Source organism: Corythoichthys intestinalis, chromosome 9, assembly GCF_030265065.1.
Source record: "Corythoichthys intestinalis isolate RoL2023-P3 chromosome 9, ASM3026506v1, whole genome shotgun sequence".
NCBI classification, from domain to species: domain Eukaryota; kingdom Metazoa; phylum Chordata; class Actinopteri; order Syngnathiformes; family Syngnathidae; genus Corythoichthys; species Corythoichthys intestinalis.
Window position 1 is genome coordinate 2745119 of NC_080403.1, and position 25749 is coordinate 2770867.

Consider the following 25749-nt stretch of genomic DNA (forward strand, 5'->3'; position numbering starts at 1 on the left):
TCCCACTTGTTGTTGATTCTTGACAAAAAAAATTAAATTTCATATCTTTATGTTTGAAGCCTGAAATGTGGCAAAAGGTTGCAAGATTCAAGGGGGCCGAATACTTTTGCAAGGCACTGTATATAGGACGAAGAGACCAATAAGCCCCAATCATACAGTACAGATGATAAATCAATCCTCCCAAGAAAATAAAAAATGAATTTGAAAACATTTAAAACTTGCACTTAACATAATTTAGCGAGCCGCAAACACTGTGGACAGGAAGTGGAGAACACCCTGATTGCCAGTGAATCACAGGGCACATACCGACAAACAACCCATAGACTTCCTAATGATATTGACTGGGCGCGGGGCCATTTAATAGGGGGCATATCTCCCTCAAAGCTGACCTAGTGGAAACAAAGAGCTTTTAATGTTTTTTTTTTTGTGAATAAATGCTTAAATCCCTGAATTCTTATATATATGGACGTAAAACAGTCTCGATTCTTGGTTAAAAGCAAAAAAAAAAAAAAAAAAAAAAAAAAAAACAGGCAGTTAGCATTAATTATACGTAAATATGTTGAATGTGCTGCTAGCCTTTGAGCCACTGTAGCGCCGCCTTAACACCACAAAGAGCTTTTCCCGTTGAAAATTCTTGTGAATAAATGTTTAAATCCTTGAATTATTTGTAGATATGGACGGAAAACAGTCTCGTTTCTTAATTAAAAGTAAAAAAATGGTGCAATTAGCTTTTATTTTACGTAAATTTGTCGAATGTGCTGCTAGTCTTTAAGCCACTGTAGTGCCGCCTTATAACCACAAAGAGCTTTTTCCGTTGAAAATTCTTTTGAATAAATGTTTAAATCCCTGAATTCTTTATAGATATGGGCGTAAAACAGTCTCAATTCTTGGTTAAAAGCAAAAAAAAATATGCAGTTAGCATTTATTTTACGTAAATATTGTGAACTGTGACCCCAATGCCGTAGTGGCTAGATTCTCTCATTGATTTTTTCAAAATACATGAATGGTATGAAAAAATATAATAATTACGTTGAATCCTCAAACAAATCACTCCTGAGACAATCCTTCCTGTTTGTGTGGGGTACAGCTTTCGTACTTTTTCAACCTAAATCAGGCGTTGGATCGCTGTGTGCGTGTGTTTGAGAATAACTCCTCTTATGTGGGTAGGGACTGACGGGTATGACCAGTCAATAAAATTATAAAGTTTATGAACAACCTCACGCACTGACACTAACACCAATTTGGCGTGTTCAATAAACCTAGCAAGCAAACAAGCTTAGGGGATGTGGGAGGTAACCAGAGTACTCAGGGAAAACACACCCATGCACAGGGGAGAGCATGCAAACTCCACACAGAAATGAATCCTTGATCTCAAAACTGTGAGGCATTAAGCTAATCAGTGATCCACCGTGCCGCCCATTTTTGATCCAGTTTTGTTTTATTCTGAATACACCAGTTCCATATAAGTACATTCTGACGTAAAATAGATAGTTGCTGACCTTCATTGTAATTTGTTCTTGGTGAGAGTCAACATGTATAGTATATACGTATTTGCACCCTGGCAAGATATGGAATATTTTGCACAAATATTTTCTGGAGGTCAACAGATACATTGGCCGGCCAATATAATGTATCAGACAGATGTATCGACTTTTTTTCCCCCAACATCCGCCACTGGCTGATTAACAAAAAAAAAAAAAAAAAGCCAATTTTAAAAAAAGAAAATTAATCGGTGATCTGTGTGGGCAACTAGAGCTGAAACAAATACTCGAGCCACTCGAGTAACTCGGGTTTAAAAACTGATCCGAGTAATGTTATTCACCTCAAGGAATCGTTTAATTATGCCAGCTCTAAGCATCACGTTTTGCCCGGACTACTTTTAATGCGGGACAACGCGCTGATGTCACGTGCATAGAGGAAGAAGCAATAGAAAAATATAAAAAACCTTTCTGCTGCCGACAGCCGCTACAAACTACGCCGACGTTGCTAAAAACTAGCCTGCATGATGCTACGGTGGTAGCAGTTAGCATCTGATGCGTCTCATAGATATCACATGTATGTTGAATTAGATGTGAAATGACAGAGTCAGCACTGTTAGTAAACAGCCGCCATCTTAAAGCAGTACACTTCTCAGCGCTAATAAGATTAACGTTACTGTCACTTGCTCACGTTATGTGAGCCCTAAGGAGGGCTAGGTTTCTATTAATTATGACCACTGCAGATGCGTGGCTAACGTGTCTTACATACAGGCTTTATTTAATCTGTGAAAACATAGTGTTGTAGAGTGATGAGGGTGTAAAATGAAAATATGATCAAGCTAACTGTCAATTTTAGCTCAGTAGTCATTGCTGGATTAAACACAAGTAGCACTGGTCCCTAATGTGCTCCAATACAGCAGGTATCATACTGTAACGTTGAGAACGTGTCACCCGCTTCGTTAGGTTGCAATTATTTCTTTTTTGGGAACTTGTGGAATGACAACAACAACAGGAAGGCACGTCTCTCGCTCTCCCGCACCTCCCTCACCCCCGCACGTCACGCGGTGCATTCAGGACGCATGCAAATATCCCCGCCATATTATAACCTGATATGTTACAATACATTTATTTTGAACACTGCAAAAACTCAAAATCCTATGAGGATTTACAGTTTAAACTAACTTAAAACTTAACTAGAACTTAAAAATGGCTTGACACACATAGAAATTCAATTGAAACACATGGGAAAAACACCTAACTTTTAAGTGATGTGTGTTATCAAGCGTAGTGGCATTTTTAGGTAAGAAATATAATATATATATATATATTTATAAGATCTAAAAGTTTATGGAGTGAAAGCAGTGAATTGGTCTTTTTTTTTATTCTAGTCACATCTGAGAGGCAATTGTTGGCTGTTTTCAACAATGTACATAGAAAATAAAGACATTTATTGACTGAAAATGGTTCAATATTAGATGATATTTCTTGTTTTCTCATGTATATTTATAATTGCTCTTTACCTAATTTTTTTTTTATCCGATTACTCGATTAATCGATAGGATTTTTAGTCGATTACTCGATTACTAAAATATTTGATAGCTGCAGCCCTTGTGGCCATCGATGACTCACGATAGGACCCCGGAAGGACCCTGGAACAGCTTGAAGGCAGGCTGCTACAGGTAGCTTCAGACTTGCCAGTTTTGGAAATAATGTAAGTTTTTTTTTTTAATTTATTTTTTTATCTTGCATTAAACAATATATTATCTTATTATGTCTTATGTTAACATTATGTAATTGATGCTTTAGCCTTTAAAACTGTTTACTGAGTGAACAGTTTCACACTGCAAATATATTAGCGTTGCATTCGTGTTAGCGTTAGCATGGCGAGTTTCCTCTTAAACTCACCCTCACATGTCTACATCTCATCGTGCTGTTCTGGTGGGTTTAATTATTTTAAAATAATGTACTGTTCTTGCTGAGCGTGTATAATCCTAAAAAAAAGTGCTGCGAAATTCCGCGCACATCAAAATAACCCTTTAAGTACCCCTGAATACCCCCTAAATCTAAAAATAACTATTCAAAAATATGTATTATACATCGTATTAATAAAATAAACAATAAAATACTGTACTTACCATCAATGCTGGGAGGTGATACTGTTTACGTGACTGTCTTTTCCTCAGCTCTAAGATTCGGTAGCAATTTACTTTCGTTATGTTTTCAGTTTGATTTCACTATCTTTCCAAAATGCCATGTCGACAATTGCGACATTTGGTTACTGATTTTCGTCTTACTGCGAAGAAAGGAAATGACGATCGGCCCGTCATGGTATGTACGTCATCAGCCCTCGCGCTGTGACCCGGGAATTAACTGACTGCTTTCATACATGCTGCATCTCGGACATATTACTAGGTCACGACCCGGTTAATCTCCTGTCATCCCCGTGTCAGTCGACCTAAGTAAAATAACGGCCGAGACTACGGCATCGTAAAGTCGAAATCACGTATTCTGGGTATGTCGCAACCCAGGGACTACCTGTATTACATCCTTTAAGCCACAATACCCAGGCTAGAGTTTAAGTCAGCTGTCAGCAACCCATGGACTACCTGTATTACATCCTTTAAGCCACAATACCTAGGCTAGAGTTTAAGTCAGCTGTGGTGATTACTCTAAGACTGCGAAGGCTGTGCTTCCCTTGCAGTCATCCAGTCTTTGCAGAAAGCCCGCAATCAGTTTGATGAAGACATGTCAACAAGGCACATGGATTACTGGAACCATATCCTATGGTCTGATGAGACAGGCGGGCTTTCTTGTGTACCGTCTTCAGAAGAGGCTTCCTCCTGGGGTGACAGCCATGCACACCAATTTGATGTAGAGTGCGGCATATGGTCTGAGAACTAACAGGCTGACCCCCCACCTCTTCAATTTCTGCAGCAATGCTGACAGCACTCCTGTAACGAGTCACATGACATTTTGGAGGAAAAATGACAAGCAGTACTCAATTTGGACATTTAAGGATGTATGTTTTTGGTAGGGGTGTACTCATTTTTGTTGCCAGGAGTTTAGATATTAATGGCTATATTTTGAGTTATTTTGAGGGGAATATAAGTGAACTCTACTATACAAGATGCACACAGACTACTTTTCATTGTGTCAAAGTGTAATTTTGTCAATGTTGTCCCATGAAAAGATATACTTAAATATCTACAGAAATGCGAGGGGTGTACTCACTTTTGTGATACACTGTACAGCTATATTTTTGCTGTGGACTGAGGGAAAAAAACCTGGGGATTTATGGTGTCAAGTTGCCAACTACTGATATTGTCTTCCCGCTGTAAGGAAACAAATGTCAATGGATGGCAGTGGAAGATGGATGTGTTCTGCCACCATTTAGGAATAGTGGTCTTAAGCACACTCATATTTTGCTTGTATCTCAAAACCCGTTAACAAAGTCACTCGTATCTCAAGGTATCACTGTATTAGATTATTGAATTGGATTCACAACATTAATGTAAATCTACACTTGACTTTGACAGAAACATGCACCTGTATTAACCAGTGTGGATTTCACACAGTTAGGCCTTGATTTGTGGCTTGTCGATCTCTAGCTGCATGTTCTCTTACAAACTCAAGCCTGCGTAGCTCATTATTGCACTGCTCTAAGTAGTAGTCTTTCCTGTGCAACAACAATCAGAGGCTTTTAGTGCAAAAAGCTTTGGTGAATAATTCAGTACTGATATTATTTGCTGAGGCTAGCAGAAACAGGACAGGGCTTCTAAACGCCGTAAATGGATTTCTTCCACGAGATCTCCCCAGGAGGGGATGAGGCGAGGTGTTGCTTGCGGTGGTAGGTGGTCCGATTGGCGAGGGGAGGAAAGGGATGCACTCCCACTCACTAATTGGTTTAGACATTTCCAAGTAAGACACTCCCAGTTGGGTGGACCTGCTAGGTCCATCTGCAGTGTAGTGTGGGCTTATAAGCGCCGAATCGCACCGTTCGACCTTGCTCATGAGCCGACCCCAAAGAAACCGGGTGAGTTTGTGGAAAGATCTTTCCGCCAAAGGCCAACGTTTGTTTAGCATGTGCGAAGGATCAACTTTTAAGTGTGGACCTTGCATGTTGCCCAGATTTCAAACCTCCTCAAATTGGCTCACATGGGTAAAATGTCAATTATTGCACCATGTGTTTATGTTTATGCTGTTGTAACATTATGATTCATTATGAGAGAATACCATTTCCAGCACTTAGCGTAGTTACACATGTACAGTATAGTGTAAAATTGACAAAACGACTTCCATGGCGACAGTCATTCAAAGATCATCATGGCAACCTTTTTAACAATGTCAATTGGCAATATATATATTCTATATATATTTGTAGCGTACATCAGGTATTTGTCCAATATTTAATATTCATTTAAATGTGTATGTATGATACTGTCATTCCAAATTATGAACTTTAATGTAACTTGAACTTATTCATTTTGACATTTAATGGCCATAGTTTGAAGAGTCTAGCTCTAGACTAGTCTAGCGCTACATGTTGAAAATACCAATGGTACCATGTACGAGTACATTTTTTTTTACTTTGCATTATTGGCGTAAGCAGCACACTGCTGCCCTCTGTTGATTCATGTCAAGTGTTGGTTTCTCCTTGTGGATTTCAAAGGAATTATTGGTTAATAAGGCGTTTAAACATGGTTTTTCTGAAGTCGAACTGGAAGCTTTTCCATTGGCAAGTTTTGTGTTTGGTGAGTTGGAAAAGAACAAGTGTGACAATTATTTTGGGTCAAGCTGGCCTAGATGTTTGTTTATTTAATCGATTTGTGGTTTTCCCTTTTTTTGTCCACTCTGAGTCGGATTGTGTTCACCTTTTCCCTTGTTGCATGTCTGGATGGCTTAAATAGCATGTGTCTTGTTTCTTGAGCACCTGAATGCTGCCTATCAGTGTCACGCTGCCCATGGCGCACCTGTCGGAGGAGGGGGAGGCAGGTGTGGAGGGTTTGGGTCGTGTTGATTACAAGATGCATGGCCATTGTACAGCCCAGCGGACGAGAGCTCCTTTCTAATGGGAGCAGCTGCTATTTAAAGGAGGTGGACCGTTAGCTCCGTGTGTGTGACTTCTTCATAATTTGTCAAGGAGGTAAAAGTGGGTGGGAGGGGTCGGCATGTTTACGGGAGGCTATGCCAGTAGCCCTCAGGGGATTCCCAGCACGCTCAAGTCTGGTCACTGTCCTGCTGAACACCTGCAGATCCCCAAACCGTCAGCGCCGAGCAGCGGCGTTCGCAAGAGCAACAGTAGCGGCAGCGGAAAGATGCTGTCCATGACGTACAGCGAGAGCATCCGGAGCGGGATCCACCGCTACCACTCGGACCAAGGGCTCAACCAGCCCCCGAGCAGGCCCACCGACCAGGCCGAGCTGCAGCGCCTGCGAGAACAAAGGGTCGCTGCTCAAATAAAGAATATGGAAGACTTTCTGAAGATGAACGGCCTGGCCCTGGAAGAGTGTGTGTCTTACCAGACAGGCATGAAGTACAGGTAAGAAAGCAGTATTCAGAACCACCAAAGTGTGTGCTTGAAGGAATCCAGATGTTTGTTGGTCTACACATCACATTCGTATGAGAGTAGATAGTAGATCTTTTATATTACTTTGGACTTTCAACATTGGTCAGTTGCATATTTGCCCTACTACATAAATGTATTGAAGTTATGCATCCCGCATAAGAGTGGTAGCATGCTCTCTTGAAATTAATTGTTGTTTCAGGGCTATGGTGTCTCCAAATAGGAGTGATGAACTCAATTGGCCAGAAAAAAAATAATCATGTGGCTTGATGTCTTTCGTAGAAATCTCTTGTAGCAGTTGTTTAAAGTGGACTTAGTTCGTATGCAAGTGGACCGTGAAAGCAAAGCATTAAAATGATGTTATTGTATCAGCACCAATATTCAGAATGTTTCTGTCATGGTTGGTTACCCGTGCAGGCTGCTGCTACATGTGAGTGTAAAAGGTCTTTAACATGTAAACAAGGTCAAGTATTATGTGACTGATTATCCACTTGTATGCCATGTTAGGTTTTGCGTGCTGCATTTCTTCTGTCTTGAGAACGGAGAATTCCAAGGTCAAAAGAAATATGTGCAATTGTTTCGTAATATATCTTTATGTCATCAGATTAGTGCTGCAACAATTAATAGATTAACTTGAGTAATTTGATTATGAAAAAATGTTCAAATCAAATTTTGCTGTTCTAGGATTTTTTCAATTGTTATGTTATTGTCGGCATTGTTATGGTTTGTTTTGACAGTGTTTAGTTCTATTGATTTGCATGGATACAATGCTCTGTAGTGGTAACAGTGAATATGACATAACCCCCGAACATGACTGGATCCAGCTGCTCCCTGTTAAGACTCACATAAGGTTGTAAGTTTTTGTTTGTTTATGCATTTGTAATTTAGTTTTGAGGTACATTTGGCAGTTTTTTTATGTGGAAATATGTGTTTGAATGATTTGTTAAGAGCACTGTAAAAAAAAATATGAGCATTTTATAGCATTTAAGCTAGCGGACGTTTACTATGCAAGTTAGCCAATTGTACTTTGATCCTCGATTCTTATGTTTTTCATTCCGTTTGAAGCCAAGCTCAGGTATTTTAATTTATTTTAAAATGTATTTATTGTTCTTGTGAAATGAAAGTGCAATACTGCATAGTTTGAATAGTATTTCAAAAATGCAATATTAGCAAGCCTTTGTTTTACATCTCCTAAAATTTATCCTGCAATGCAATAAATGTTCGTAATCTGATACTCGATTATTTGAACTACCGTATTGGCCCGAATATAAGACGGCCCTGATTATAAGACGACCCCCTCTTTTTCAAGACTCAAGTTTGAAAAAAGACTTTTTGAACACCAAATTAATTTTTATACAGAAAATAATTACAGTACATACGAAACAAAGGATTATAACCATTTATTTGAGAGACAAAGCATGTTATTTTGCCTCATTCAAATCTTAATATCTGAACATTTAAATATGTAAACTGAAGTGCAATCACGTTCGTAAATGAATGGCTTCTGGTTTTTGAAATGTAAATAAACCAATTTATTTTGATGAAACAACAAATTTGCAATAACTGCATTAACCATCAAAGTGAGGTCTAACTGTAACTGTAGTCTTGAAAGAAATCTGAATAAGGAAAAACATTGCAATAAAATAATGCAAACTGGTTAAACTTAAGAGTAGCTGAAATCTGCCATGACAGAACATCGCTTCAATGATATCTGGTGCCATCTAGCGTCGTGAATGGGTATAATGTCTCGAACCCGAATATAAGACGACTCCCACTTTTTCAGTCTTATTTCAATGCAAAAAACACAGTCTTATATTCGGGAAAATACGGTAATAGAGAGATAGAGTAATTGATTACTTAAATAATTGATAGCTGCAGCCCTACAACAGATTTATTTGTGATCAGTGTTTTCAAACAAGGGTCCCACTGGGACAACATTTGCTGTTGCCAAGTGTTTCATGAAGTTATATGAATAATGTCCATTAGGTTTTTTTTTTTTCAGCAATGGCCATTTACATTTTCAGTGTTTTATTATTATTTTTTTTCTACTTTAATGTATATTGTATCCCTGCTACTCGACCAGGCCCGACCTCAAATAGCGTACATACATAGTACGTAATTTTCAAAGGGTCCATGTCTATTGGAAAAAGATCAGTATTTTTAAATGTTTTGATTTTTATTTTTAAGGGCTACAAAGCAAAAATTATTATTTCAGCAGTACAATAATGTTGCTAAAATAAACAAAAACACAATTGCACAGCTGCAGCAGAAATAAACCCCACATCTAACTAGCATCATGCAAGAGTGATAATTGGAAATTATATCAGTTAATGAAGACACAGTCCAACAACGACTTGCAGTGTGTGAAAACTAAGCATTTTGTGTGGCGGAAAGGATTGCAATTACATTTTACACAATTTAATACCCCACTTGAAAAACAAACATCCAATGCTATACTCCGTGCTTACTGCAGCCACTAATGTAGAGACAGACAACTGACACTGAAAGAAACTTTGCAGAACAAAGAAAAAATGTCCAGCAACAGTGAAAAATCTGTGAAAATTACGACATAATTGCTTTGGATGACCAACTTCTTTTTAATATATGTTTATATATGTAAAACAAAATTTTCAAACATTGTTTCTTTGCAACCTTATTTTGTGCTGCATGATGAATGTGATGAAAGAAGAATTTGATATCTTTTCATTTGGATTAAACCACTGCTGCACTAATCCTTTTATACTGTATGGCTATCATGTGGGGATAGTATTATTTCCAAAAAAAAAAAAAAAAATGGATAGGATTCTCTCCCCATCCATTGCTTAGGTATCTTATTGGCCCTTGGTAACTGCAGATCCTCAAAATCAGGTGTCTCAGGTGCAAAAATGCATGATCTTGACATCCCTAGTAGTATGAATTTGTTACCTTCATAATGTGTGAATATGCTAAGTATTGTAAACAACAGATAAATTACATACTAAAACCCTACTGTTGATGTGTAAGATGAGTTAATCAAACCTTTGTAGTTTAATTCTGATGAATATGTAGCTAAAAAATATTAAGTCAAAGTTTATTTTTCAATAATTTTGAAATGCAAATGTCCTGTCAGTCACTTCCCAATAAAATTACCTAATAACAGTAACGAGTTTTGAAAATTGATTTCCACTGTTTGGTGCCTGGAAAAAATAATAGTCATTTTGAAAACAAAATGAATGAAAATATATGTGGCGGAAAACACAGACAAGGCTGAAAAAGCAGTTTCTGCTCTTGCACCCCTCTTTAAAATAAACTGCTGTATTTTAAGCCAAAAGAACTGTTGTGTTTAATAGTACAATATGTCTATATGCTGCCACAGCACAGTCATGGCGCATCAAGTCCCCAAACTATTTTTAATTTGTCCGTTTTACCCTGGAAACCCCTGTTTACAGACATCGCACAACCGCTTTTGTTTCAACCTAGCCATAAAAAGAAGGTAAGTAATCGTATTTATTATTCGAAATGTTTATCATTTTTAGCTTGGAATCGTTAATGGATGTTTAATGTTTAAAAAATAAATAAATAAATAAAATAAAAAATAAAAAACTTTTTATAAAATATTCACTTGCATATTTTAAACTTTTACACAAATTACGTCACAATGAAAAAAAATGGCATCTTTAAATAAGTCACGGATATCTACCTCATAACTATCGCTTAATTGTATTTTTTTCATTATTGTTGAATTTTTCCAAATATTTTTTGATGATAAATAATCAATCCAAACAAAGAAAAATTGAGAAAAAAAAAAAAAGTTTAAAAGGGTAAATATATGAAAATGAACATCATGACCACTCCTTGATGTCTGCGATTTTTGCATCGCGACCCTTGTTATATTACCATGTTTCACCCATAAAATTCCCCCCAAAATCCGGCTGTGGCCATTCACAGCTGTGTCTTGACACTCGGTGATACATGCTACATGGAGTTTTAGGATCGAAAAGAGGTAAGTACACGATAATATCTCGTTAAAATCATGGCGTCTTTAATTATGCTCTCATGTGCTCTCACCTCCAGTTAGGGTTTTGCTTTTAATTTTTTTTTTTCTTTAAATGCACTCCTGTTCAAAAATTTTCTTCCCCCAGAAAATTGGGATTTTAAGCTTTCCAATGATGTAACACACATGCGTATAGGACAATTTTGAAATTTGGCCAAATTGGGGGTCTCAGAGCGGAACTTTAAGTCACCTGAGTGTTTTCCGCCATATGCATTCATTCATATTCCATTCCGCTTAACCTTATAAGGGCCGCAGGGGTGCCAGAACCTCTCCCAGCTAACTATGGGGAGCAGGCAGTGTACACCCCTAATCAGTTGCCAATCCAATCACAGGGCACAAGGAGACAAACAACCAATCACTCACACACTCATACCTAAGGAGAATTTGAAGTGGTCAATCAGCTTACCATGCATGTTTTTGGGGATGTGGGAGGAAAATGGAGTATCTGGAGAAAATCCAAGCAGGCACGAGGGGAACATTCAAACTCCACACAGGAAGGCCAATTTAACCCTTGATTTCAGGACTATGAGGCGGACATCCTAATCAATTACCCACTGTGCCTCCTTAAAATATCTGTTTCAAGAAACATCATCCAGAAACAATTGTAAGAAGAACAACTGCCAATGAAACAGGCTCAGCTAGTGCCTTAAAGTTACCTGGTTGTCTGTAGTTGTATGCATATTTCACACCATGACATGCATGACTGCTCCTGCCGCTGTGGTTGTTGGCAGATATCAGTGACTAGCGTGCTAGACCTTGTGCGTGAGTGGTCTTGAGGGGTCTATGAGGCTTGTATTTCACAGAAGCTGGTTTGTCTTACAGATTTTAAGACGGCGGATATACTGTATCAGTATGTTAGTGGCCATCTAAATCATTTATTCTACCCCACTACTACACTACTCTCATTTACTTTCTTTAATCATTTATTTATCCAGACAAACTGTACACGTACTGGACATTTGGTTGGTTTTATTTATTTATTTATTTTTTTCCAGCATCTTTCCTTACAGGTACGTCGTGAAGCACATGATGTTACGCCTGTGTGATTTCTGTTGCACATGTGTACCTGCATATCAGTTATGTCCCTCACTATATGTGTGTGTGTCTCTCTCTCCCTCTCTCTGACACTCTTTCCGTCTCTGTATATAAACGTCCCTCTCACCACTCGTGAATTGGTATCTGTGTCATCCTCTAGCTCGTGTCCTCTACGAGTGGCCTAGGAGGTTAAGAGTTCTGCGCAGTTTTTTAGCTGTTCCATGAACTATTCTTCTGGGCTGAGGCTTCAGATGTTGTTCTTGGGATTTGTTGGAGCCATTCTCCCAGCTTGGGGGTTACTGCCATGAGTAGTCCCATTTCCATATCCGCCCCAACTGCTCTTTCAGTCCTTGGTACTTTTTTTTTATTTTTATTTTATTTTCCCTTCAGGCATGACAAATCCAAACAAACATACAGCATTTATATGTGTTTACAATTAATTCAACCCGAAAAGAAAAGGGCTGACGGGAGAAGCCGAAGCTTATTGAAACCCGTCCCCAGTATACCATATAGGACGCAGAAAATATCGAATATCAATTTTTGGCATTCAGATTTCGTCGTGATTACAAGTTTTTTTTTTTTATAATAACCATCCCCTCTGATTGTTTATTTTCCCAATAGTCCATTGTCGATTGTGGCAATGTGCTCCTTATGTTGATTAGATCCAGTAGATTAGTTCATAATTCAGTAGTTAGTTTCTTCAGTTGATTCGATCCGGAAGATAGGGAATAGCTGAGGACCGATGGTAGGCCGTGTCCGCCACCCTCCTTTTGTCGACTTAATCCTCATCGCAGTTATCATTCCTTGCTGACTCCTGACGAACATTCATCTCAAGGTTGCGCAGCTTCGTAGTAGGTTGCATTGCCATTCCGGTTGTGGACTCATGGCCTGGGAGACTAACGTCGCTAGGTCCGTCAGAAGGACCATCCCAGCGATCACTGTCCCACCTGGCACACTCAGAAGAGTAGCTGCCAGCTGCGCACCAAAAGGAAACATCCTCGAACACGTTCCACTTCGAGTGTGGTCAGACACAGCGGCCACCATCTACCCCAGCTATCCTCCACAATATCCAGACTTTAAGGTGTTTTCCGGGCAGGCACGTTGTCCGGGTTCTGATCAAAGAACTTAAGCAGGATAGTGGCCAATTGATCAGTTTCATGTCGTTGTAGAATTTGAAGAACTTGAGGTACTTCTTCACCGTCTCATGTTCCTTTATCCTGATGTTGCTGTCAGCTAAGATTGTCACATCTATCATTATCACTCTCTTCTGCTATTTGTCCACCACCACAACGTGGTTAGCCTGTAGCAGTTTGTCAGTCTGAAAGCTGAAGTCCCAGAGAACCATGCCCACCCTTTGTAGCTTGGCCCATTGGGGTCTGGGCACTTCTACTCCATACTGGGTACAGATGTTCCTGTATACTATCCCAGCCACTTGGTTGTTCCTCGCCATGTGCACTGATTCAGCTCGCATCTTACACCTTGCTACAATGTGACAGACTGTCTCTGGAGCATCTTTGCACAGCCTGCAACTCGGGTCTGGTCTGCTCTGGTAGATCTTGGCCTCTACGGCCTGTGTACGTAGCGCCTGTTCTTGTCCAGCCATGATTAGAGCCTCTGACGTGTCTGTCCGTCCAGCATACTCCAGCCACTGGTACGATTTCTTGATGTATGCCACTTCGTCAACTTGCCAATTGTACAGTCCATGTAGGAACTTGTCTCTCCAGGTTGTTTGCTCTTCTTCTGCACTGTCATGAGGTCTCTGCTGCCTGGGACATTCACTTAGCAGCTTATCTTTCGGGGGCCATTTTCTTGATGTATTCTGGGGTACTTGATGTCCTTGGCCTCCCTCTGTCCTCCTTGTTTATCGTGTCAGGATGCTGGACCACCATGATGAGGAGCTTTCTGGTCTTTATACGTGTGGCTTCTACCTCCTTCTTTTGCTAGCTTATTATAGCAGCTGGTTGTTTGATGACAGGTAGTGCGTACATAGGATTGCTACTACACCAACAATCCTTGAGAAGAGGGACACAGCCCACTATCAAGGCTAACATATAAACAAAGAGGCCCGGGTTGGTTTACAATTGGACTTTTAAGAATGATTATTTCCTGTCTTTTTGTCGTCATTAATTTGATACTTTGTTCCATGTTGTATTCATTTACTTTGTCATGAATTGTGTCATTATCTTCTCTTAATTTAAGCGAAAAAGACAATATCGAGTTTTTTCTTCTTTAGATGTTATATAGGGGTAGGGGAAAGCCAGAAAGCAAAAGACTGAGGTGACATCACCCTACCTCCTTTTTAGGCCTGCCCAAAAAATACTGATGTTTCTGACAAATATCAAGAAAAGATTCAGCAGATACTGTAGATTTAATAATAGGGCTGCGGCTATCGATTATTTAAGTAATCGATTAATCAATCAATAAGTTTGATCAATCGTGCTATTGGGTAACAAACATTTAACGTGTTGAAGAATAATTTTAAAAGGATATAAACAAAGATAAGTCTTCATAACTGAGCATAGCTTCAAACGACATTTAAAAAATGGTCTAAGTGCAACAAAATAATAATTTGTAAAAAAATTTCTGTCATTTGCAAAAAAAAAAAAAAAAACCCTTAGGCGATCAATTTACAAGTCATTTTATTACGCTTATTCTATCCACACCAGATGTGACGTTATTCAGCTGGGCAAACAGCAGAGAAGACAATTTGTGCTTCTTTTCGACAATAAAACCCTTAACACAAAACAATTGGAGTTTAAATTTCTAATTGGTCGAATTGATATTTACATTTAGTAGATCGAATTAGCCTAACTTGCATAAGTAAAAGTCAGCTAGCTTAAATGCTATATAATGCGAATTTTTTTTTGTTTTACAATTCTCTTAACAAATCGTTAAAACACACATTTCCACAAAAAAAACCTGCTAAACATTTCTCTAAACCAAATTACAAATTAAACAAAAATATTAGCTGAAACAAAAATGTACAGCCTTATGTTGGATTCAGCCAGTAGATGAGTTATGTCATGTTCACTGTTGCCACCAGAGGGCAGTTTATCCTCCCAATTAATTAAAATAAATGCAACATTTTCAAACCATTACAACACCATTCTAAATAAACAAATCATCAAAGCAGTAAAATTGATTTAAAAGCTTTTTTCTAATCGAACTACTCTATTTAATCGATTAATCATTGCAGCAATATTTAATGTTAGGATAGAAAAGAAAGCTTTTATTGTCATTGAACAGATTACAACGAGATTTTAAGCTTCACCATAATGTGCACCACATAAAACAAAAGCAAAAGTACAATCAGGCTAATATAAAAAAACACAGGTTACAGTATACACAGATTGTGAATAATGTGTATAAATGACTAGCAGCAAGTGGTGATGTAGTGGTAGTATAGCAGTGCGCATAGACTTCATAATGATTGATGGGTCAGATTCAACCTTCAGTGCATCGCGCCTTCAAGTAGAGGGCCATCCCACAATCCGCTTCAGTTATTTGCAGTCAGTCGCAGCGACACATGCTGCGATCCAATGCCGGATTTATGTTTAAAAAGTACGAAAGCTATACCGCATACAATCAGCAAGGATTGTCTCAGCAGTGATTTGTTCGAGGATTCAAGGTAATTATTCGTACCATGCATGAATTTTGAAAAGTTATGAAAAAAAAAAATCAATGGGAGAAATTAGCCGCTACAGCATTGGCATTATACTTCGCAATATTTACGTGAAATCAATGCTACCTGCACATTTGTTTTTGCTTTTAACCAAGAATTGAGACTCTTTTACATCCATATCTATAAAGAATTCAGAGATTTAAGCATTTTCAAGAATTTTCAACGCAAAAACCTTTGTTTACATATGGCGGCCACTAATTTCCTTGCTGACTAGCCTCATAGTTTATGGAATCACAGGAGTGCCAAAATTATTTGGAAATACAAAGACAACCAATAAAAGGGAATATTTACAAACGTAGTCATATAACAGCAATCAATAAAACAGAACATTTACAAATGCAGAAATGTAAAGACAGTAAATTAAAGAGGACATTTACAAATGCAGTTGTATAAAAACAATCAATAAAAGACATCATTTACAAATGCTTTTCCAATCGTGCTTTTGGTTATTCTGTTTTGTTATTGAGCATGCTTGAAGGCTGACGCTGTCTGAGAAAATCAAAAGCCCCGCCCATGGCGACGCCTTCGGGCGGGGCATTTCTTTTTCCGATTGTGTGATATTTCAAGACGTTTTGTAAAAAGAAAAATGCCCCGCCCCTAATCTGTCCAGCCTGACTAGTTGATGCCCGATCGCACGATTCACCACGACCTTAAACCAAGTGACGTCAACTACACGACGAGAAGAACAAATCAACCAAAGGTCGTACGTTAGAAATGGACAACGCAGAGGATTTAAGGCAAGGTGTTCGGCAGCAACTTTTAACAATAGCAAGGTATGTGGAGGAAAATGTAGAACCCGCCTACATTTTATGGATGGTGGAGGATGTTATTGAAAGTCTTGGCCAAATATCTGCGCTGACCGACGCCGACGTCGACCCGATCGTGTGGCAGAACCTGGCGGAGGTAGTTAGCACCTTTATGTTATCAGCCTAAAATATGAATGTGACAGATTAAATTCATTCGTTTGTACGCTAGTCTATTCAAAGAAATACTCAATTTCATTAATTGTATTCGTTTAATTATAATTATATTTATATGCAGGTCAAAGTTAAAACGTATTGAAGTAGGCAAGTGTTGGAGAGAAAAGCGTTGAATCTTTATTATTCTGCATTTTAATGTGATTAGCCCCCGTGCTAATGGGGAAGGTGTGACTTTATACCTATACGGTAATAGGAGATTAAGACTAAATACATAATTATTTCATTATTGTAGTGAGCCTTTTTAACCAACTTTAGTCTTCTTATGTTGTAGACATTGTTTATATTGCCAATAATGCGATTAAATCTAATTATTTTCCTTATTTAATGTCACAGGTACGCATGCAGCTAAAACTTGCATGTAAACCATCAGTACCTGGTCGACCTTCACTTGAAGTCTCCGTGGACATAATGGAGTCCTACATACTGTCAGGATTACCAGCTGCCAAAATAGCTGAATTGTTTGGAGTTTCAGTTAGAACAATAAGACGGCGAATGGCATCACATGGCTTGAAGTGAGTCTTTTGTGTTTCATATTGTAAATTTAACAACCATTGCCTTATTTACTTATGTTATTGTGACTAACAATGGGTTTGTCATTTTTTACATTTTAACTATTGTACCATCTCCTGAAAGGATGTCAGATTTGTATACTACACTGGGGGACGAGGAACTTGATGTCATGATAGGGGAGATCCATAGGCATAATCCCAGAGCGGGGATTAGGATGATCCATGGTCTTCTGAAATCACAGGGTGTCCACATACAGAGTAAGTGTGAATGTACACAGTTGACAATATTTCAAGTATACTAATCATAACGCAAACGCTGGAAGATGGCCTTTAGGATTTTAAACATATTCTTGGATATTTGTTTCCCTTTCCATCCCCCATCTTTTCTAGAAGAATACTAAGCACAAACATTAGCATTACAATCCACCTGTAATTTTTTTTTGTATTTGATACAGCATATCGGGTCCAAAACTCACTACGAAGAGTAGATCCTGAGGGTACTCTTGCACGACGATTATCAATGCATGTGTTGAAACGCAGAGCGTATAGGGTCCCTGCTCCAAACAGTTTATGGCACATCGATGGAAACCATAAACTAATTAGGTTGGTTTTCTTTACATTTCTTTTTTCTGTTTCAACTATTGAGTCAAACTGTCCTTTGACTATATTTCTTCAGTAATTCTGCAACATGTATTCTCTTTGACTTCTGTAGATGGCGAATAGTGATACATGCAGGAGTCGATGGATTCAGCAGGCTTATTGTTTACATAGCAGCAGCCACTGACAACAAATCCACCACTGTTTTGGACAGTTTCTTGTCAGCTGTTGGTCAGTATGGTTTACCATCTCGTGTGAGATCTGATAAGGTAATGCGAAATCAATTTACCTCTTGAATTGAGAAAACAAAAGTACTAAAGATTATTTTTCTTCTTACCTATTTTTAAAACAACCTCCTGTAGGGTGGAGAAAATGTTGCTGTGGCTCATTATATGGTGAGCCATCGAGGAAGCGGTCGCAATTCCCATATCACTGGTCGTAGTGTCCATAATCAAAGGTGATACATGGTTGTGGAATTATTTCTATTATGAATATCATGTATAGTTGTTTAACTTTTTTCCCTGTTTGGGTTTATCAATAGAATTGAAAGACTATGGAGAGATGTCTATGGAAATGTCCTTGACTTGTTCCACACAGTCTTTTTAAATTTGGAACTGGAAGGGTATCTTAACCCTGACGATGAACTGGAGTTATTCGCTCTCCACTGGATCTATGTCCCTCAACTTCAGCAGCATCTTCAGACCTTCAAAGAAGCTTGGAACCACCATGGATTGAGGACTGAAAGAGGGCAATCCCCTATGCAACTGTGGCTTACTCAGCCACACGACGAAACTGCTGATCCAGTTGAGGTATGAACCCCTAATGCATTTTTCCTACTTGACAGAATGTGCACTATGCAGCCAGGAGGAAAAATGTATGTTTCAACGACTTAAAAGTATACATGTAATTTTGCAATGTAATTTTCTAGTTAACCAGTCTAGATCCTGTGGTCCAACATTTTTAAATGTTGGCTATCATACATGTTTTTTTTTGGTGTGTGTGTAAGGGCTTGTTTACTTTTATTGCAGGTAGCTGCTGATTATGGCATTGACTGGACAGGACCTCACCCCTCAAACACAGAAGGTGTTACTGTACCAGATGCACAACTTCCACGTCAGCTGACAGAAGCCGAAGTGGCATCTTTACCCGATCCTGCAGTCCCCCTCTCTGCTTCACTACAGGCGTACATGCAAACGGTGTACATTGTTAAGGAAATTCTACAAACCTAATTAAAAAAAAAAAAAAGATAAAACCTAATAAATGTAGTGTGATTTTTTTTTCTTGTCCTGAATTGAATGTCACCTGTTAAGAGAAACACTGAAACGAGAAAATCCTTTTCTTAGTCATTCCAAACACCTTTAAAAGGACATTAAAAATGTTAGTGCTCTTGTGACAAATTGCAGCTTTATAATAAATGCATATCAAAAATTTTATTTGGAAATGAAGACACAGCAAACAGGTAAAGAACTGTTTTCATTGCACTTTGAAACATTTTAGCATAACTTTTTTTTTTTCCATTGTTATTCTAAACACCTTGAGACACAAAAATATGCTCTTGATTTTTAAATACATAAAAAAATAATCCAGTTGGAAATAGCAGCTAACAGGTACAGAACTGTTTTTATTGCACTTTGAAACATTTTAACAAAACTTTTTCAGCAGCTTTTTTTCCATTAATGTCATTCTAAACACCTTAAGACATAAAAATGCTCTTGTCGATTTATAAATGCATTAAAAAAAAATCCAGTTGGAAATAGCAGCAAACAGGTACAGAAGTTTTTATTGCACTTAAACGCAACAACAAAACATTTTTGGGAACAATAAAATGAACAATCCAAAACTTCAAAATTTTAAACTAAACAAGCCCAAACCCTGTTGGGACAGAACTAACTGCGGCGTTAAGAGCCTCACAAAAATCTTCATATTTCGTATAGTGTGACGGCAGCCTAAGAGTCTCCATACACGTACTCGATTGTGGCATTTGTCCACGTACAACCTCTACATAAAGATTATTTGGAGGAACTTCCCATCCATGCCAGAACTTCAGAAGCTCCTGCAGACATTGTGAGGATGCTAAGAAAGAATTTTAGTCATTGTAAGTTCAAGTACATAGGTCAGGCACATTTTATGCCATCCATGCAATTGCATGTCCTGAAAATTCAAATAATAAAAAGGCAGGATATGATCTATAGTTTGTTGAAATTTCAAAAGGTATGCTTTCTCAATTTCATTTTAAAATTACATTCTTACATAATGTTGCCATCCATCCAGCATCTGCCGTTTAATTCAGTGAGAAGATCCAATTACAACAGTAAAGTTCAATATTGAACAATTTGTAATTTTTACTTTAAAATACATTTAATAAGGCACTTAGGTAAACGTAATTAAATGTAGTGTAGCTGGGATAAAAATAACGATCTGCAAAGCCAATTAAAGTTTAGAGGACATAAAAAATTAAAAAGTCTGGTTTAAAAACTTACCATTTTCGATGTATTTTCTCAGATATCCAGTGATGCGGCACTTTTCATCCAAACTCGGGTCATCAGTGTCGTCATCACTGTCTGACTCCGCTGGCCAAATTATGCGTTCCAGAAGTAGCTGTACAAATTATAAAAAATATATATCACTAATGCAATACAGCAAGTATTAAGGTTACAAAAAACCTTAATACTTAGTTTAGATGATGAACAGTATAGGCATACACCTACTTGTGGTGAGTGCAACTCAGCACAGCTTCTTGGAAACAACAACTGCATTGTGTCTGGTCTTTGTGTTACCAGATCCAAAACACCTGTTGCTTTGAGTCCTTTTCGTAGTTGTTTTATTTGAGTTTTTGACCTGGAAAGTACCTATAAGCAGAAAAATGTTATAAGACATGTTTGTATCATTTCATAATTTTATGCTTTACTTCACATGCATATATTACTAGTTCTATATTTACTATTTGTAATACATTTTAGGGGGGGGGGGGGGGGGGGGTTGGCAAATTACAGAGTGGCCTTTAGAGACTGTGATTACATTATAGTAAACGCTATGGCGTTTTAAAAATTTACCCAAAAATACAATTGCCAAACCAATAATTGAGATGAATTTTAAAAGATATTATATTACAGCATGAAAAAGAATTTTCTCAGTCAGCCATCTCCTGTTTTCTTCAGTGGCAACAGGAAGATCCCATCCTGTTGTCACGCTCTGTATGGACCGCTTCTGATCTGCTGTCAGCTCAGTAGACCCTTTCAACTGTTGACAATAAAGTAAATACCTCAGAAAACAGTGACTGCAAAGCAATATATATTGCTTTGTTAAAATGTCTTTACCAGTTCAACTGCCTCCCTGACATCGACATCACAGCAGTCTGTGATATCAATAGAGGCCATTTCAGGCATTCCACCACCCAACACATGTACAACAGCTTTACTTAGTCCATTTAAACAAGGGCCGTTGTGTAGGAATGAATGGCCAATTATTTGCCCAGCAACCATAAAAAGGTCACTATCAATGTAGATTTGAGATGCTGAAGGAACCAGGTGATCTTTTTCACCCTCAAACAGCAGGGTTTTTCCAGCAGCTGAAAGAATTACAGAAGTAAATAAATACTGTATATAATGTCCTTATAGGGATAACAATTATCTCTAAACAATGCAATACTTACCGATTTTTAGTTCAAATCCAAATTGCAATCTGGACATCACAAGTGAAAAGCAATGGCGCTTCACGCCATCCCCAACTGCAGCATCTCCTATTTTTGAAACACAAAAAAGTAGAATATGAAATAATTCCAGCTACTACACAAATGAAAGCCTTACTACATTACTTGCTGTACCTTCAAGAGAACAGGTTAAAGGAGCAGTCCAGTCCACATTCTGTCGTTTGTAAAAGTTGATTATGGCCCGATCCCTAGCCTCAGAAGAATCCCTGAGGTCCATTCTGAAGTGAAGTTCCTCACCAAAATTCTTCATTACACTTTGTCTGAAGAGCTTTACAGCCTCGAGTGGATCATGAGCCATTCTCCAATCTAAATCAAACACTTTCAGTTTTACTGTTATATTAATAATTTTATTATAGTAAAGTAATAAAACATGGACACAAACCATTGCCGGATTCTGTCAAAGCTACACTCGGCATCAAAGGCATTGATGACCCTGGGCTGGCTGTCAGTGGGACTGTTAGGGGGTCACACATGGAAGATGGCCCTGCCTGTACCACAGCTCCAGTCGTGCTTTAGGATGTAAAACAGGTTTAGTTTGATCAAAATGCAGTGCATGCAAAGGTTTGGGCAACCATGGTCAGAATTTGTTTTTGTGAACCAGTAAACACGTAGATGAAATTATTTGCAAAAGGTTTTCCAAGCTGAAATGTCCTTTAAAAAGGCATCAAGTTAAGCAAGAAACTTTTTTCAAATCTGTAACTTCATGCCTGTAAAAAACATTTCATGAAATAGTTATTTTCACACACACAAAGAAAACATGTCTTAGTAACCAGGGGTTCCAAATCCTTTCCATGCTACATTATATTATGGTATATGGAATTAGGCTTATATCTAATGTCATCACTTCCATATTTTGCTTGAGAGCACCATCAGGATTTTAGATTTTGAGCCTATACAGTATTTGGAAAAAGGTTTATACAGTAAAAAGACCAAAGAAAAAATGTAATAACAGCTAATTTACCATGGAACACTGTAAACACTACAATAATACAGTTTTACATTTAAAGCTACAAAAGTTACTCAAGTACAATTAATTGGTAGTATAAGATCTTCAAATGACTAAAATGCCTTTAATTGCAAGTTGAAATGTTTGAATGCTATTTGTCTTACAATGTAAATGTACATCAAAATAAATGATATACAATATTATTCAAATATTATGTACAGAAGCTATGTAGACCGTTAATAAAATAATGTATACGTATCTATTGTGAAATATTAAAATCAGTTTAAAACAATTGAATTGTTTCCAATTAAAGACATGGTAATTTAGAGATTTCTTAATAACAACCTACCTATTACAAATCTCACTGTGCGCCTTGATTGCATCAAACTGGAACTCTATCCCACAAGAGAGACATGCAATCAGAGGTCCAGTTGTGGTTGACTCACTATCTTCCTGTGGTCAGGAAGAAAAAAAAAGGTGATCATAGATATTTTTATGATAAAAATACCCAGAAATCCACATGTTCAGTGTGTATTTTTAACATTTTTTAATGTCTTATGAACATTTCATTTACATGCTTTCTAGTACTCACTTTATCCATGTTCAGGCTTTTCTGAAGTGGCCGAATGTAAATAACAGCATGCCCTATCATTGCCTGTGGTGATTTCAGATATTTCACACAATACCCGGTATTTGGGCAGGGAATGAGAGACAACTCTCGGCTTCGTGTGGCGCCTCGAATCCTGAGAAGCTCAAATCCCCCAGCCTCACTCAGTTTCCGAAATGCACCAATCAGACATTGATGAAAATATTCAGGGCAGGACTCTTTGCCTATGAAAGAATATACAGACAAAATAACAGAAAATACAGTTTATGAATAAAACTGATGCACTGTATTTTTTGATTGAAGCACATTAAAAACATAAGTGTTCATCCTTTGTTCTTGGAACTAGAGCCATTGAAGTCCCAAATAGTTATCTAAATGATTAATAAATGATATTCTTTGATATATGACATCAAATATGTGAAAAATATTTTAAATTCAGTGCAGTCATTAATAGTTCATTATTTTAATTGTATTATAAAACAGCCTTGTTTGCTGAAGTGCTTTAATCTCTGAAAACGACAGAAGAGCTCCAAACACATCGGTATAACTACATTTCTTTTTCTTGCATTTTCCTACTGAACAGCACTGTTCCCCCTCGAGAATGTTCCCTATCTTCGTCCATCACTTTCTGCCAATGAAACTGTAATCCATTAATTGCATTACTGCAAAAGCATCCTCTATAGCGCTTCATTTCTTGCCCTCACTAAACTACAATACGAGCAGAATTCTGCTCCTGGGGTTATCACACACTACTGAGACCCTAAAAATTGCAGTGTTTTATGTATATGTCGTCATTGACCATGGCATAAGCTTACCTTGAAAAGTAATTTTTTTGTCACCCAAGCCTGCATTACATAGCTCCAGTTTCTGGTAGCGATTTGGGGCGATTGTGGTGGACTTTTTGCTCAAACAGCAGAATGTGTGCGAATACGACGTCACATTGGTTCCTCTTGTCTCAAAATTTCGGGGTATTGGCCGGTGACGTGGATTGAGAGACCCCCTTGACGTGCTCCGATAAGGCATGAAAAGTCTTGCCACTTCAGCTATGAGACAAAAAAAGAATTTTATTAGAAGATGATAGTTGTATGCTTCGACACTTTTCTCCCCCCGAAAAATCGCAAAGGCCTCAAAAGTTTCATATTTATGGTACAAAAAAAGTTTTCTAGGCTGTCCCATCAAAAACGTTTACCACAAAAAAAAAACACACACAAACGCAATTTTTTTCATGTACAGTACATATTTACAAGAAAGGACATATTGCAGCTGCAATTAGGTCAATGTACGATAGTTTGGGAAAACGGTCCGCTACTTACCATCGACGGGAGGTCTTGGCGACGCAGCTGGTGGAGTCGACCGTGCTGGAGACGTGTTCGATGAAGAATGAACACTGTTCATTTCATCCAGCTTGTCAGCCGCTTCCCTTAGCAGTTCTGCTATGCTGGACTGGGTAGTGGACTCCATTGTAACTTGTACCAACTTCCTACGTCTTGCGAAGACAGTTGCCTACTAGCGCTTGGCGCCAAAAGTAATTATTTCCTGTCTGTGACGCTTTTTCCGGTGCGTCCCGCGCTGAGTCAACATGAGGTATCGTGCGATCGGGCATCAACTAGTCAGGCTGGACAAATTAGGGGCGGGGCTTTTTTCTTTTTACAAAACGTCTTGAACTATCACACAATCGGAAAAAGAAATGCCCCGCCCGAGGGCGTTACCATGGGCGGGGCTTATGATTTTCTCAGACAGCGTCAGCCTTCAAGCATGCTCAACAACAAAATAGAATAACCAAAAGCACGATTGGGAAAGCATTTGTAAATGTTGTCTTTTATTAATTGTTTTTATACAACTGCATTTGTAAATGTCCTCTTTAATTGATTGTCTTTACATTTCTGCATTTGTAAATGTTCTGTTTTATTGATTGCTGTTATATGACTACGTTTGTAAATATTCCCTTTTATTGGTTGTCTTTGTATTTCCAAATAATTTTGGCACTCCTGTGATTCCATAATAGTTCGCAATATTTACGTAAAATAAATGCTACTTGCAGGTTTTTTTTTTTTTTTTTTTTTGCTTTTAACCAATAATCGAGACTGTTTTATGTCCATAGAAAGAGTTTAGGGATTTAAGCATTTATTCTCAAAAATTTTCAACGGAAAAGGTCTTTATTTCCTTACTGACTAGCCTCATAGTTCGCAATATTTACATGAAATAAAAGCTACCTGAACAGTTTTTTTGCTTTTAACTAAGAATCGAGACTGTTTTACGTCCATATCTATAAAGAATTCAGGGATTTAAGCATTTATGCACAGGCATTTTCAATAGAAAAAGCTCTTTGTCTGTGTTTCCACTCGGTCAGCTTTGACCTAGATAAGCCCCCTATGAATCCGCCCCGTGCCCCGTCAATACATTATGAAGTCTGTGCAGTGCGGATATGATAATTTACTGTACTCAGACTAGGAGACAGATGGCTGATTTCATATGACAATTTGTCCATAGATATTGATGGAACAGAGCAAAAATGCCATACAATAACCGTGAAAATATTGCATATGCAGTACCCAGATTATGCAGTACCCAGATTGAGACAGATGGCTATTAGTGAGATGCATGTGACAA

General features: G+C 38.0%; 3 protein-coding genes across 7 annotated transcripts in view; 2 read left to right on the forward strand and 1 right to left on the reverse strand.

Annotated features, from left to right (window-relative positions):
• kcnab2a (potassium voltage-gated channel subfamily A regulatory beta subunit 2a) overlaps nt 1–25749 on the forward strand; it is a 289080-nt gene that overhangs the window by 117342 nt on the left and 145989 nt on the right. The window lies entirely within an intron of this gene.
• LOC130921914 (uncharacterized) lies at nt 83–20731 on the forward strand. Its single transcript, XM_057846279.1, has 8 exons — nt 83–16694; nt 17105–17283; nt 17405–17538; nt 17736–17883; nt 17993–18146; nt 18240–18334; nt 18419–18686; nt 18906–20731. Exons 1-8 carry the CDS (start codon nt 16506–16508, stop codon nt 19104–19106), a joined length of 1368 nt encoding a protein of 455 aa, XP_057702262.1. The 5' UTR covers nt 83–16505; the 3' UTR covers nt 19107–20731.
• LOC130921913 (uncharacterized) lies at nt 19362–24632 on the reverse strand. Its single transcript, XM_057846278.1, has 12 exons — nt 24453–24632; nt 23955–24182; nt 23125–23363; nt 22882–22985; nt 21969–22096; nt 21701–21892; nt 21530–21616; nt 21195–21445; nt 20989–21117; nt 20586–20726; nt 20358–20475; nt 19362–19950 (listed from the first exon to the last, which is right to left on the reverse strand). Exons 1-12 carry the CDS (start codon nt 24598–24600, stop codon nt 19733–19735), a joined length of 1983 nt encoding a protein of 660 aa, XP_057702261.1. The 5' UTR covers nt 24601–24632; the 3' UTR covers nt 19362–19732.

Excerpts from the sequence above, each read along its gene's own strand:
- LOC130921914 (XM_057846279.1), top strand. The coding sequence starts at position 16,506 with ATGGACAACGCAGAGGATTTAAGGCAAGGTGTTCGGCAGCAACTTTTA. Across the intron at positions 17,284-17,404 it reads ATGGCATCACATGGCTTGAA|GATGTCAGATTTGTATACTA; the intron begins GTGAGTCTTTTG and ends ATCTCCTGAAAG. Across the intron at positions 18,335-18,418 it reads CGTAGTGTCCATAATCAAAG|AATTGAAAGACTATGGAGAG; the intron begins GTGATACATGGT and ends GTTTATCAATAG.
- LOC130921913 (XM_057846278.1), bottom strand. The coding sequence starts at position 24,600 with ATGGAGTCCACTACCCAGTCCAGCATAGCAGAACTGCTAAGGGAAGCG. Across the intron at positions 21,893-21,968 it reads TTTGACAGAATCCGGCAATG|ATTGGAGAATGGCTCATGAT; the intron begins GTTTGTGTCCAT and ends TGTTTGATTTAG. Across the intron at positions 21,446-21,529 it reads TGGATTTGAACTAAAAATCG|CTGCTGGAAAAACCCTGCTG; the intron begins GTAAGTATTGCA and ends TAATTCTTTCAG.